Source organism: Trachinotus anak, unplaced genomic scaffold (genome assembly GCF_046630095.1).
Source record: "Trachinotus anak isolate AG129_WGS33_773 ecotype Australia unplaced genomic scaffold, CSIRO_AGI_Tana_v1 ptg000012l, whole genome shotgun sequence".
Classification (NCBI taxonomy): domain Eukaryota; kingdom Metazoa; phylum Chordata; class Actinopteri; order Carangiformes; family Carangidae; genus Trachinotus; species Trachinotus anak.
In genome coordinates, this window is record NW_027273863.1 from 1,488,633 (window position 1) to 1,504,423 (window position 15,791).

General features: G+C 40.1%; 1 protein-coding gene across 1 annotated transcript in view; it reads left to right on the top strand.

Moving 5' to 3' along the window:
* The window catches only part of cdh6 (cadherin 6), a 74,475-nt gene that overhangs the window by 36,523 nt on the left and 22,161 nt on the right, over positions 1–15,791 (top strand). The window contains exons 3-5 of the mRNA XM_071491828.1: positions 5,336–5,630; positions 5,791–5,910; positions 9,004–9,177. Coding sequence (XP_071347929.1) covers positions 5,336–5,630; positions 5,791–5,910; positions 9,004–9,177 — 589 coding nt within the window. The remainder of the gene's footprint in view (positions 1–5,335; positions 5,631–5,790; positions 5,911–9,003; positions 9,178–15,791) is intronic.

Sequence of the window (15,791 nt, forward strand, 5' to 3'; positions counted from 1 at the left end):
GAACCAAGAAGACCCTGAGGGGAAGAGTAGCTTTTTGTTGTCTTTGAAAAGTAGTGTAATTGTAGGAGAATCTAATTAACCCCACAGTCTGGGGCTGAACAGTTCATGGAAGTATCATCAAAATCTCAACATCTCCAAGTGCAACATCCAAATCCCAGGAGCCGCAGTTTTTTTTGATAAAGGTAAAATGTGTCGACATTCTAAATCATATTCAAACATCAAAATAATCACAACATGATTGTTTTTTTTCATTCATCCTCAGTCTCATCAGAGTTGTGCAGAATTCTGTTTAGGTGGTTAAATCATCCATCATCCACCAAAACAGCATATCCACCCCAACCAGAGACTTAAGTTCTATTAAAGGAATCATTTTAATTCAGTTTAGAGCAGCAGCCCAATATTTGTTTTATACATGTAATTATAAGCACTCCATTCACATAGGATTTTAATGCTTGAGAAGAAGGTTCTTTGGCCACTGCTGCTGAAATCTGCTGTCGTTTCTGTAATAGCAGAAAAGAATGGAGAGTAGTGGAAGTGAACAGGGTGCTTGAACAAACCAATGGGCGGGGAGTTTTTGAACCACATCTGTAAGGATGCTTTAAAACAAATTAAATTGCGACTATGTAATTTTAGTTGAAAAGCAATGCTGCTGCAGCCACAAGTGATAATTATGGGATAATACAAAATAATAAAATCGTACTTTTAGTCCACTGTCCTCATTTTGTAGGCCCACACTAACACTCCAAGAAGAACAGGTCATCAAGGCCTCATATTGTTGGATAATGGTTAATTAATTAGTTTCTAGTATAACCGATAGGCCCTGTTCAGACCTGGTATTAACGTCCATCTCAGGTGACAAGTGGACAGCTCTATGTTCAGGTGTGAACACACCCAAAACGCATTGAGGACGCGTTTGAGATCCACATTAGGAGGTGGTCTGAGCCACGTGTGGCCACACTCTTTGAGCAGAGTGACTGCAGATGTGTCCTGGGCCACACTGAAGGACCGCCTCCTCTACTGACGTCCTGTCAGTCCCAACACAGTTTCATAATGAACAGAAAATATTATACTATTTCAAATGGCTGAGACCTTATTTCACTGTGGAGCTGATTCGCTCAACTCCTCCATGCCCCGCTCTTTCTCTCTCTCTCACTCACTCACACACACATGCATAGGCTACAGATAAGCACATTGACAACAGACCCATCTGTCGCATTGATTAAAGACAACAATGCATAAGTGTTTATTTGCATATAAAGCGGCGAAGCGAGCTCCAATCACAAGTGGTCACTGGAGATACACAGAGATACCCCCCCCCCAATACAGCTCAACCAGTGACTGTTTTAAACTGCATTAGATGTTCCCCACCACTGCAGTGCTACATATACAAAATATAAATTAATAATACATAAATTAATGTTTGCGTCTTTTTCATGATACATCTTTTGTCTTTGTCACTGGCTGATGGCTCCTGCAAAGCTCTGATTGGCTCAGACTTTTTTTTTTTTTCAAACACAGAAACAGAACATCACCAGAGCTATTTATATTGCTGAAAAAAACTGGACATATGGATAGCTTTACAGAGACCAGGACCCTTGCCGCGTGGAATAAATGCTAAGCTGTACTGAAGCATGTGGTGCCCAACATCTCTGACATTCTGTTGGTTTCAACTTTTATTTGTTACCCATCTGCTGGGCACTTGGGCATAAACCAATTAAAATCAATGTCAGCCCAAGCAGAAGAACCTGCAGAACAGCAAGGCCCAAACTACTGAAATTCAACACCCAGAAAGGTGAAGAGGGGCAAGACCCTCAGTATGTTTGGATAGATCATATATTAAGCTCAGCTTTTCTAAGAAAGGTGGAATTTGGCTACATTTCAGAGTATTGCATTGTAGGACACATCAATAGCTTAAGCAGACCTTGGACATTTTTTTTTCCTCGCTTCAGAGGCATAGGACTTCTGTGGGGACAGAGATATTAAGTTGAAAGGAAAATCCTCTCATTGACAACCCAGCAAAACTCCAACAGGCCAAGTCTGCAGATTTTGATTTTATTTTATTTATTTTTTTTTATGAGTCAGCACTCTTGTTTCCCATCAAGGTTCATTGGTATGGGCAGGAAAGTGAGTTCTGAAGGCCAGAAAGCACAGGAGCAGACCCAGCCATTGAGTTAGTGGTTGTGATAACACCCCATGCCATGAGGGCAGAGCAGAGCTCACTTATTTCTCTTTTTAACAGTCTCACATAATGAACTGCAGATTGCTCCACATGTAAAGCCAGTGGAAGAATGAAACATGAGTCTGGTAGTTTTTGTTGCGTTAGCGGATGATGATCGTGCAATCCATGACAACTGACAAATCTATGATCTCTTGTGTTTTAGTGATTACTGATTCCAAATACAACCAACCACTATCACAGGATGGTGTAGAGCTACAGTATTGGCCAAGTCTCTGTACACATACAGAACTATAGAGCTGTAGTGTTTTGCCAGCTTGATGCTGCTGAATGATGTCTATTGTTAAGGTTTTGTAGAACAGACAAGTCCTCTGCTGCCTCTTCCTGCAGAGGTGAATCCTCTTTGTCATAATCATTGTGTTAAAGGAGAATTTCAACATGTGCCTTAAGATGTCCATCAAAATCACAGGCAGAAAATAATTTACATCTATGTGTCTATACATGTCTATACAGAAAATATATGTCTATATTTTTTAGTTAAAATATTAGGTTTAAGGTCCGTGCACAGGTTTGAGAAGGTTGCAATAAAAAGGGTACGGCTGTGGCCCTGGTAGTTCACTAAGCATCCTCCAGTCTGCATGTCAAAGTGTCCTTGGGCTGCTCTCCAAACTCCCCAGGTGTATGGATGTGATGTGTATGAATGGGTGAATGTGGCTTTGAGCGGTCTCTGAGATTAGTTTACCAATATTGAAGCAGATAAATTGAAGCAGATAAATTGAAGCAGATAAATACAGGATTCTGCACTCACTCAGTTAACAGTAAACATTTTGGTATGATTACAAAATGTCAAATGCTTTGGATTTGGAATAGACCTGTGAAAATGTCTGACCAGAGATTCCCTATGAAGATGTTTAATTGGGACACTTAGCATGGCCATCCCTAGGCTAATGTGTTAAAATGCTTAATTTAATCATTTATTTTCATAACAGGTTACTTTGTGATTTAGGAGATTAGAAGCAGGTGTTTCTCATGTGTAGAGAAGAATGGTTTGTTGATATATGGTATAAACAGAATATTTTGTTTAGGACTGAGCAGTAAAATATCCTGTAGTTCTGTAATGTAACATTTGACCACTGCGACTGTACTTTCAGTGTTTTTTTTAAACCCATGAAGGTTGGACACTTTGTGTTCATGACACTAAAATAAAATAAAGTACAAATACATAACATAGAAGTGATATCTTTTTAGATATTTGTTCTCTATACTGCACATTTGATATGTTTACTTCAAGTTGAAAAGAATAATCCTAATTCTTCTTCAACCAGGAAGGAGTGCAGAAAGGTAGTGATGTCCTTCGCTCTGCTCGCTTATATGTAAAAGTCACTGCACACCACTGAGTTACAGTACATGTTACTGTATATGTTGTTACCTGTTTGGCTATTATGGCTCTCACACACAAATAATCAAAGGTGTCAGCCCAGCACCTGACCTGAAGGAGTAAAGCGGGGATGAAGGGATGAAAGGTGAACAGTGAACCACTTGAGGTTGAGGGATACAGACAAAGACGAGAGCGAGAGAGAGAGAACCAGGTTATTGCTGCAGGTGTCAGAGTAAAAGCAGCAGATCTCATAGCAGATCCAATAGATGTTTACTCCCTCAGGCACAACACAAACTCTGGCTCTCTGCCACTCTCTCTTCATTCCCAACCACTGTTTTGCCTTCAGAAGATCCTTTTTTTATTTATACTTATATAAACTGTCACTATCATCCACTGACTTTTTCTTTCTCCTTTCCCTCCATCCATGTACCAGCAATAAGCACTCTCTCTTCATAAAAGGAAGGAAATTATTTTGGAGAGTTTCACAGGACAGGAAACTGAAATGTTCATAGATATTTCTAATGAGCATTGGCTCATCTCACTGCATTAATTATTTTCATTCCAATGAGGAAGTACAATGCAATCAAAGTACTCTGAGCAGCAGTGGTTATATAATGTGTATCATAAAGTGGGACGTAACATATGGTGCAGAGCAGCCACACATTCAGTAACATTTATTAAGTCATTGCCTTCCAAAGCAACTGGTCTGAGTGCTAGAGACAACTCTATTAGCAAGAGGATAAGGCTGTTAATATTCCATTATGCTATTGGACTCAAATCCCATAATAACAACTCAGAAAGCAACAATGTGTCACTCCAACTCTCAATACTGTCTGACTTCACTACCCTGTCTGTGGCACAGTCCCAAAACCCCGGGGGGCCCCCCTGACATGAGTCATCTCACAAATATATAGTTTTATTTTAAAAGAAAAGGCTCAGTAATTGCCTTAAACAGGAGGAAGTAGTTTGTTGGGGACTATTCAATCTATATTTGGTGTTATTGTGAGTATTTGTGGGACGGTGTACTAGTTAGTAGGACATATAGGAGAATATCATCCTTATGCTTTAAGGTCAAGAAAAGATCTCGGCCAAGTTACCAACATTAACTGTAAGAGTGAAACATGAAACAAAACCACAGTTTCTGTTCAACCAGCAAAAACTATTTCTGCTTTTGCAATAGCAAGAGCAAAAAGAGGACACTTGTTGGTGCCTGTTGGAGGCCCATAAATACTGTGAGGGAAACCTTTTCAAGAATAAATGCTTATATTGATTAAGTCACAATTTTGAAGGGAAAAAAATAATAAAATAGTATAACTTTTTCTCATAAAATTGCAATTTTAAAATCTTCCTTTCCCAACGGTGTTCCTTTTACTCATACATAAGTGACATGGCAACAGTAATTAATAAGTATATGTGCAATAATAATAATAATGAATGGGCACAGGTAAATCTAAATAAATTGACATTATACTGCATCATTACGCTGCAGTCTTTTGCCCCAGCCATTATTGGATGCAATTGAATTTTTTTTCTGTTAAAACTGGGAAGCTTAAAAACAGACTGGGAGTATAACTTCCACATAATTGACATACTGTAGACTAAATCTTGGGATGTATAATTACCTTTGAATTAGGTGGAAATGAGGTTCAGAGATTGCAGGACTGAAGTCTTTGAAGTAATAAATAGTATGCTGAAGCTCTGAAATTCTGAGGTCTGTTATGTAACAGTCACTCAGTGGATGATAATGAGGCACTTAAATATGTGTGTGTGTCACTCTGCAGCTCCAGTCAGACCAAGACCACGGCAATGGCTTAGTCAAATACGTTCTGTCTGGTGAAGGGGCCGGCACAATCTTTGTCATCGACGAGAATAACGGTGACCTGCATGCCACCCGCCGCCTGGATCGTGAAGAAAAGGCTTTTTATATCCTCAGAGCCACAGTGGTCAACAAACGGACGGGTCAAAAGCTGGAACCAGAGACCGAGTTCATCATCAAACTCCATGACATCAACGACAACGAGCCTCAGTTCAGTAAAGAGGTCTACACTGGGAGCGTACCTGAGAGGTCTGATATTGGTAGGGGCTCCGACTGGACATTTTTATGAATTGGATGTCTTTACTTTGTGTTCTTCTAACTGGAAAATAATGTCATCTTCTAAATTGTTGAACCATCAGAGGAGTGGACCAGATCTTGTGATGTTTGTCAATCATAATCCTGTAAATGTGTATCTCTCAGGTACATCAGTCATCCAGGTGACAGCTACAGATGCTGATGACAGTATGTATGGGAACAGTGCCAAACTGGTCTACAGCATCAGCCAGGGACACCCATACTTCTCTGTGGACCCAAACACAGGTATTTTAACCATCCTTTAAATCCCAACCTTGGTGTTGTATTTAATGTGTTTGTACAGTATTTGATAAATAGCAAAAAACATCCTAGTACCAGATATTGATCCAGATGAACAAAGGTATAAAGTTTCCGCACTGGTACTAAAGTGATTATTTTTTATTCTTATACTGACCTTGATTTTGAGGAATAAATATGTTAGCAGTTGGATGCTAACCTCAAGTCAACACTTCCTTTAGCTGCCTCAAAGTAAACCAGCAACAAAAGGGTCAACTAATACTCTGACCACAACCTACATTAAGCATGAGCTACAGGAACTACAAAGCTGAAAAAAAAGGTGAAGCACTAACATTCAGACACTGTGTCTCATTTACAGCTGGATTGCTGACTTTAAATTCCACCTTTCTCTTATTACTGCCATTTTTTGATCTCACTCCTTCACATTCATTTCATCGGATCAGACATAGCAGATCCTCCATGGAGGATATTTTCCAGCAGTATTTGTACCAACAGCAGAATTTAATTTTAATGGGTAAAAAGTGTGTATCAGGTAGCAGGAATAGGATGCTCTTGTTGCAGCCCCATATCTCATTTTAAGTCAATACACCTGTTACACACACTTAGTGCATCTTCACCCTGCACATTTATGCTTGTACCACACTGAAAAAAGCAAGGAAAAACAGAGAATAGGTTTGTTGTAATGTCTCCTATCATAAAATAGAAATACAACTCAGCTCAGCCCTTTGCTGATCTTATGTACTTTCGCTGTAAATAAAAAAAGTCAGCCATCCATTTAGATAATCAGCACACTAATCTCCCTGTCTCTGCTCATCTGTTTGTTTCTAACAAATAGAGGAGTCAGGGCCATGGTCAGATTACTGCTGGCTGTGGATTAAGCTGATAGACCATGTTCTCTGATGCAAAAAGTGTAAAGGCAAACAAAAATGTTGAAGCAAACAGCAAATCTGTGGCTCAGCTGCGAGCTCTTGAAGCACTCCTTTAACATACTCCTGCTAGCTCTCCTTTTCTTGCTTAGTGAGAGCAACATCAAAAGACTGATACAAATCTCATGTTTATGCATGAAAGATTTTCTCCTTAAATGACCTATTTGTAAGTTTTGCTATTGCTACGTAGCCAGCATTAGCATTAACAGCTTTTTACTTACCCATCGAGACAACAATCAAGCAAGAAAAGTTCAGCATCAAACTTCATTCCTTTACTCACACAAGAGCTGTCTCCGGTGGTGAAAAGCAAGCCCCCTGTTTTGCTTCTATTTCTTCCACTGAAGTTAGCATGCTAACCCGCTAGCCCCTGTCCAGTCAGGCCATCTTTTCACTTTTTGATAGCAAGTCACTATAGGGTCCAGTCTGCCCTGAGGAAGTAGCACCTCTCAACCTCTTGTATTGTAAATGGCTGTAAGTAAACACCTGTTAATGCTAACGTTGGCTATGTAGCAATAGGAAAACTTATGAATTGCTCCTTTAAAATTTCAGTCCCAATTGATTGGGCAGCCTCCATGGTTATCCAGATATCACCAAGTGGGATTTAATACTACAGCATACACTTTTTTAGCAGATACTTTGTAATTAATCCAACAGAAGAACAAGGGACAAATCTACTTTAGCACAGCCAAACAAACTCATATACAGCACTCAGTCTGTAATAATTACAACCTTAATCTGATTTAATACTGCAAACAGTGTGGGTACTTTTCCATACAGCAGCACAGCGCACAGGACACAGTCGGGTTGGTTACCCCACTGAAGAGTTGGAGGGGTGTAGCCTGTGACCTCCAGCTCTTCGTCTAACAGCTCACTGTGGATGCTCCTGTCTCTTATTTTTCTCCCTGACATGTTTAAAACTCACCAACAAAAAAATGCAGAAAATAGATGCTGTTGTGTTGTATACAGGGCTATTTCTGATTAACACTAACACCTACTGCAGTTACAAAAACAATCTTTTTCCTCTTGCTTCTTCAAAATAAAAGCCACCCTATGTTTTCCCAGTTAAACACTTTTAATGCTAAACAACAGTAGTGTGAGATTGGCATGCATCATTGCCTCGTAATCTCCTGTGTGTGTGTGTGTGTGTGTGTGTGTGTGTGTGTGTGTGTGTGTGTGTGTGTGTGTGTGTGTGTGTGTGGATGTGCGTGCGTGTGCGTGTGTGTGTGTGTGTGTGTGTGTGTGTGTGTGTGTGTGAACGCAATGTGAATCCAGCATGGTGGTGGAGTAGTGGATCATAAATACTATGCTAATTTCATGAAAATCTGAAGGATTTAAATTTAAAGTAGGGAAGTATACTGAATAATCACCTTAACAGGAAAAAATTAATCTTAGTTTTGATTAACTGAGAATGTAATATGTGTGTCAGTCATTGCTTGCTGAATGCCAGGCTTGGTCAGGTTCAAGAGGGGCCAATTCATTCCAATAGAGCCAAACCTTTCATTGAGAAACCACACAAATGATCCAAATTGTCATAAGTCACCCAAAACAAAAAGATTTTACCCACCCAAACATAAAAAGTAACCCAGGCTAGCACATAATTTAATTTTGATAAAACTGCAAATTGTTTTTAATGAATGGGTTAAATGACATCCAGTGTGTTAATCCGTGAGCTTTATAGGTGTTTGTAGTCAAATTTTTTTACTTTGGAGAGTGCCAACTTAAGCTGTTTGTCCATGTTTCCACTCTTTATGCTAAGCTAAGATAAACATGTCCAAAATCTGGCTCTGTACTTAACCCAGGAATCCTTTTGGCAGCCTTAGCAGTTGATTTGGAACACCATTGTAGATGTGCCTGACTTTATCTGCAGAACAAGAGTGTAACAAGCTCTGTATTGATTGAGGAAAAATATCAGTATAACAGATGGCAGGTTCTTCTCTGAACCTCCCACAAAAGGTGGTTTACTAGAGAAAGACAGGTTCATCTCACCTGAAGAAATACATTCTGTTTGGAAACAGCAAAACTGTGATTCTTCTAGAGTGTGTGAGCTTTAGCATAATGTGGGATTCTTGTAAAAGGGGGCTGAAGATGAAGACAGAGCGACACGAGAAGAGAAACTGAAGCGCAAAACAAAAGCATGTTTGTTATTTTTGTTCAGGTGTGATCCGGACAGCCCTGGGTCCTGGTGATATGGACCGCGAGCAGAGGGAGCACTATCAGGTGGTGATCGAAGCCAAAGATATGGCCGGACAGAGAGGAGGGCTGACTGGGACCACGGTGGTTAACATCACCCTCACCGATGTCAATGACAACCCTCCCCGCTTCACTCAGAGTAAGTCAATGACAAAGCACCAAGTCACACACACACAGATTAATTATGAACTTCAGATTCAAAAATAAGGAATGATAACTGTGATGTCTTTCCATACCTTTGTTGAATCTGAACAATTTTCATTTTTTTTGTCTGTAATCAAGCCTGATAAAGTTTCTGTCTTCACCTCTAACATCGATTGTTAACTTTAAATTGAACAGCACTTACTTGGCTGCAAAAAGAACACACAGAATGTGGAAACCCAAGTCACAGAACGAAATGTCACAGAGTTTGTATCCACACATCAAATCTCTCCCCGAGAATCAATAAGGTGCTGCATTCAAATGGCTGCACAGGCTTCATTATATTAAAAATGCGCACTAGAGGCAAAGCCACAAAAACACCTCAACACAACAGGCCACCCCTGAAAACATTCGATATCTTAATATTTAATGAGAAAAAAACACGATTCTATGGATCTTTCGAGAGCAGCACAATTTGTGAACTGTAATGGAAATCTCAGTGACTGAAGGAGAAGCAGCAGCTGTAACAAGGGACAGTCACACGCTGCTATGTAAGTGGAACAAACGTTGTTAAGATAACGGTCCATAAGGGAAAAGCATCAGGTGACTCTTTACCCCTGGCTAGCGATGACACTGGCTCTCATTTGCCTGAAAGGGTTAAGGGTTGAGAGGCTTCAGACAGTGACCGGTTGCCAGTCGGCAGCAGCAGTAAGGAGACAGGGGGTGGCCACTATTTGCCAATAAATATATTTTTTTAATATTAATATGTTTTAACAAAAGTTACTATATTAATTTTGTCATATTGTTAACCAGCAACAAGGTGTGTGATAAAGTGTCAGAGTCAGTACAGCCCTTGGTGTCTGAAAGTACATTTAGGGTTAGGTTACAGATTCTCTATGCTGGGGTGGGAAAAGCTGTTGCGATGAAGGTGGTTAAGGTTAGGCATTGAGGATGAATGGCTGGGGTTGGGATAACCTGTTGGTCAAGGGAAAAGGATCCAGAGGTGCTGAAGTAGTGTGAAGGTGAAAGAGTTGAAAAGGCACTGAGCTTCTCAAGAAACTGTCAGACAGCTTTCCTGATGTGTAGTTCCTGGTTAGGAAGGTCCAAATAATGAACTGTTCACAGTGACTGCTCACAGCATCGCTGTGCATCGGTAAATCACTGTGCTCAGCTCATACGTCAGAAATTGCTGTGAAATACACATAGCAGCAGACTAATGAAGTTTCCAACTAGCTCCGTAACTCCTGTCCATCACAGCGGGGGCACCCCTCCCTCCCAGCATGTTAATCCATTCAAAGTCCAGCCCTTTCTGCTGGTGAAATGAAACACCTCTTCTCTGGGAAATGATTTCACCAGCTGTGTGTTTCCTCCCAGGGAAATTAGTCCAAGTAACATTAATTCTCCTTGAAAGCCTTCCTAATTAATTAAACTTAATTAATCCTTAATCACAGGAACGTTCTCACTGTAAACATGTGGGCTTTGTACCAGGGAGCCCAAACTCTCCTAAGACCCCTGTTGTAGTGTGTTAGTTAGAGACGGACATGATCTATTAATAATAGGCTCTCCAAATCTGGCTTCAAATTAAAGTTTGGACTGTTCCAGTTTAGGGCTGCAAGTCGCATGTATTTTCATTATTGCTTAATCTGTAGATTATGGTCTAGAATAATCATCCAATCATTTCGTCTATAACATATAGTCTATAATAAATAGCAAAAGATTACTGTCCCAGTTCAGTCCAAAGCTCAAAGATATTCAGTTTACAGTCATATAACACAAAGAGCAAAACACAGGTTTACTAACAGAATGGCTTTATCTTGCTGGATGCTGTGCCAGGTAACTTTACCTTCCTTGTTTTCTCAGCTACAACCCCCAGTCTTTTCTTCTGTCACTGTAGTTTGGTAAAAAATCAACACAACTAACTCTTACTCGGCCATGAAGGATTAACCAACTGGATCCCAACCTACCCCAAGGTTCATGGTGTGCCAGTAATGAAAATCATATGGCACGTCTTCATAGGCCGCGTCCTCCGAAGGATGCGGCCCGTGAACTGAGACACGGTTAGAGCATCCATAAGACACTCTGGACTCAGCCATTGTGTTGCCGCCTTGCCAGTGTGTGTCCATGAGGGTTAGGGTTAGGGGTTAGGGTTAGGGGGTGGAGTCTGGGGGTGGAGCTTCTGAAGGAGCACAGAAGGGAGGGGGCTTATTTTTTTCTGTTGAGTTCAAATATCAATGTCTCTCTCCAGCATTGCTTACTCCACATTTAAATTGGGGATCTTGATTAAAAAAGAAGTCAAAGCAGCACAGGGTGGGGTATAATGACCTTTAACCTCTAGTAAAGGTCATACCCAAAAAACACTGCATCCTACATTTCCATAAAGGTATCTTGATATCTTTCAGTGGTCTATCTGGTAAGTGCCTGCACTTATCACATTTATTCTAATGCAGCCTGTTTATAATCAGGTGAGACAACCCTGGTCACATCATCAGGGAATCTTTCTCAGTGCACTACATAAGACATTCTACAGCTGTTTTCAAAGGCTGATGGGTAATCATCATGACTAGTGCACTGAACTTGATGTACAATGTCTTAACAATAAATTAACTGTGCCATCCTCCCCTCACCTGTGAGAGACATTTCTCAAGGAGACTAGAAACAGCTCCAGGGATGGAGAGACTAATCATTTGAATACCAATTCTGCCGCTGATTCCCATGGCAACAGATCCACTGTGGTCAGAGCTAGTATGTAAATAATTGATACATTTATGAACCTGTACCTGTGCTAAGAGTTCAAGCAGATTAGTCTGTCCAGTTTTAAAATCTAATTTTCATGATTTGAACTTTGCTAAACGTAGGATTCATTGTTAAGGCCAAGTACAAGGAAAAAGTCAGTTTTATTAAGTGAGCAACAGCTACACCAATAAAGCTGATACAATGCTGCACACAGTAGGATTGTCAATGGTGGGCAACTGTCAAGATGTAGAATGTCACTTCATCCCGGTCAACAGTGTTTTCTCCAAATAATGAAATAGTGAATTTCACCAAAAATCACAAATGTCTTTACGGACTGTACCTCCATAGTTTTGGTTGTGCTTGGTTCAGAATAATCCTGACCTTGCGGAAACAAGTTTCAGTGAAACTTCTTCCAGCTGAAGAGGCAGAGGTTCTGTGGATTATCCAGAGTAACAGGACTCAGGAAAAAGATGTTGCTGCTGAATTTTGTAAATGTCACTGTTCAGTGCTGTGTGCAAAGACAGGATCAGGGCAGAGCAGGCAGCTGCCCAGAGGGCCCCAGACCCTCTGGGGTTCCAAAAGTTCACTGTGTAGTATATGCTCTTCGAAAGCACAATATAACCTGAAGTGACAGGGACCCTAAGGCTAGACCTGCATTTTTAAATAATGTTAAGGGTATGTCTAGTTATAATACTTTTATTACTACAGTTATTATTCAGTTGCATAAAAAAACTATTTCTTTTGATTATGTGTTAATCATATTACCACATCTCACTGGTCCAGAATATATGGTCCCAGTCTGGACCAGTCCCAGCCTGGTCAGATGCGAGCATGAACTGATGAAGCCTCTTGGATGAGAGGTGAAACGTTTTCCTAGACAAATAACCAAGTCCAGTTGTTTTTGCTTTAAAATTCCTTTGAGATACTATGATCTGAACAAATGAGAATATTCACAGCCATATTACCACATATTGTACCATGGCCCCTAGCAGATCTCAGGTTTGACTGGCTGGTAAGTGTATAAGGTTCTATAAATATAACCACGCAGTATAAGCAGTGCAACCTCACACCTCTGACCTCTGAGTTTGCCCAGTTGTCAAGGAATTGCTGATGTTCAAGTTTCCACTTTTTTCCAAACATGTCTCATCACTGTCAGTTTACAGACTAAGGTCCAAAGTTAATGTTGATTATGTACTGATGAATATCATGTGATGGGACTGAAAGCTCTACAACACTGTGGTGAAATTGCTCTAAGATGCTGTTTCTGAGATTAGGAATGAACCCTGGACCTCAGCTGTTTAATTTAACAAGCAGAATATATGTCTTTAAACTGCTCAGAAAAAAATGAAATGGCGTTGCCATTGTTCCTAGTTGTCAAGGCAACAGCATTTTAATGGCTGTTTTACATTACTCAGCAGCGCAGAGATTACATCTGTCGGAACTAGTTTGTGTGATGCAGTTTACTTTAACTTAGCAGCAGCTGGTGTAAATGTGGCAGCTTTTCATCAAGAGGATGCACTCCACGTGTGTGTGTGTGTGTGTGTGTGTGTGTGTGTGTGTGTGTGTGTGTGTGTGTGTGTGTGTGTGTGTGTGTGTGTGTGTGTGTGTGTGTGTGCGTATCCATCCATCAGCTGTGTTGTAGTGTAAAAGAAATGAGGAAATTGCTGTTCTGTTGACCATGATCACATCATTCTCTCGTCTAATCCCCAAGAACGGACACGAAGGCAGAACTTCCCCCTTCTTTCTCTGGATCTCTTTTCTAATTGTTTTCCCTCTCTCTCTCTCTCTCTCTCTCTCTCTCTCTCTCTCTCTCTCTCTCTCTCTCTCTAGCTACCTCTGCCTTGGTAGCTTGGTCAATCACAGTCACTATATCAGTGCATCAGTATTTCCCTGCTCCTCTCCACCAAGCACTAGCACCCATTCAGCCACTGCTTCCTACTCCAGTGCAGGGTGCAGAACGAGATCACCCTTGAATCTGCTGAACAGATTGCATGTGGCATTATCATTCTGTTTAAGTAACCACATTTAGCACACACACACACACACAGACACACACAAACACACACACACTTGTATTTCTATCAATGTGAGGAACATCCACTGATTACTATATATGATGCTGTATATTTACTGTCTGCTTAGCTAAAACCCTGTCCTCAGTCTAAAGGTCAGAAACTGGTTCTCACAAAGGTAGAACACGCTCACAGGCATACACACACATACACACATACACACATGCATGTCAATTCATTTCACTTCACACCATGACTCCAATCAGTGTTGTCGGCATCAGAGCCAAGAGGCAACACAATCTCCAATCAGCCAGAAAGAAAACTGAGTGGAGATGAATTCTGCTTCTTCTCTTGTTACCTTTGAGCTCTCCGTGGTCTCACCAGGCTCCCACTTGTTTGTCGTTGTATTTTTGCTAAGACATGGTTAGATAGATAGACTACCAAAGGTATTGGAATAGTTAAGTCAAATTGTTTTTGTGGTTATAGTGTTTCAGTATGAGAATGTATGTTTGCAGGGTCTAAATATGTCATGTTGCATGTGCAACATATGCAACATATGCTGGCCAGTAATAACATCTGGCCCGTCTAATTATTTTGACAATCTGATTTTTAATTTTTTTTTTTCAAAATCATTACCTCTTAGTGATTTTACTTACAAAATAAAAGCATGAGAAAGTTATTTTTTTTCAGCAATTCTTTAGTTCAAGCTATTGTGAGTTTTTATTCTGAAAAGTTCTGACAGGAAGTTCCAAAGGTTCTGTTGCTTGCCTGACAAACCTCTGAATTAGCAGACATATAATGCGTGATATGAAAAAAATTACATCAGTTCAGTAAATCAGTCAAACAGATGAGACTGTGAACAGTAACAAAGTAAATTCCACTCTGATTTTTATCAGTCAGTTTCTTAAAAAAGAACAAAAACTGACCCGAGGCCAAACTTTCTTGCCAACCACTGGTCTATAGTCTTTTTGCTTGTCTATTATATGCATATATATAACCATCCCATATATCATCCTACATGAATCAGCCATCTATTTCATGTTGCACGAGAGTGAAATCCCTCAGTCCTTCCTTATCAGTCCTTTTCCTATTGATGTGGTAATTTTGGTCATAGTTATTCAGTTATTGATAGTATCAATTTGAAAATGAATCAGTGAGATGGCTATGCTGTCCCTGTTGAGTGTGGTGCCCCAGGGAACTAATTAATATAAGTTATTACTATTACTTATTAGCTTTTTTATATATATGTTTGTTTATTATTTACTTTATTATTTAGATTAAATAATTTACAATGAATTTAAATATAAAATATATTAAATAAGATTTTATCAGTTTGATATTTAGTATAGACATTTTATTTGAGCTTCTCTTTTAAAAGCAGTTAGGACAAAACACTCTGTGTATTTATTCTTAGTGTACCACTTCTTACCACACCATTACACTGAAACACAGTTTTCATGAGGCCACCGTTGCTGTGCTTTAGTTTGTCACTGTGGGCAGTCAGCTGGACACCTGGCCTCATTCAGACGTGTGGAATGAAGGTTATGAAATCAGCCTTTGTGAAATAAGTGGATGTTGGCAGCTGTAGCCATGGCAGTGTGTGGGCCCCCTCTCCTGATAATGTGTGTGAACAGTGCATAAACATGAGTATATCCTTTATCTCATTCTTCTTCGGCCACCCACACACACACGCACACACACACACACATACTTGTACTTCTATCTTTGTGAGGACGCTCATTGACATAATGCATTCCCTAGCCCCTTACCCTAACCTTAACCATCACACCTGAGTGCCTAACCCTAACCCTGACCCTAACCTTAACCTAAACCTAATTCTAACCATAACTCTAAAACCAAGTCTTAA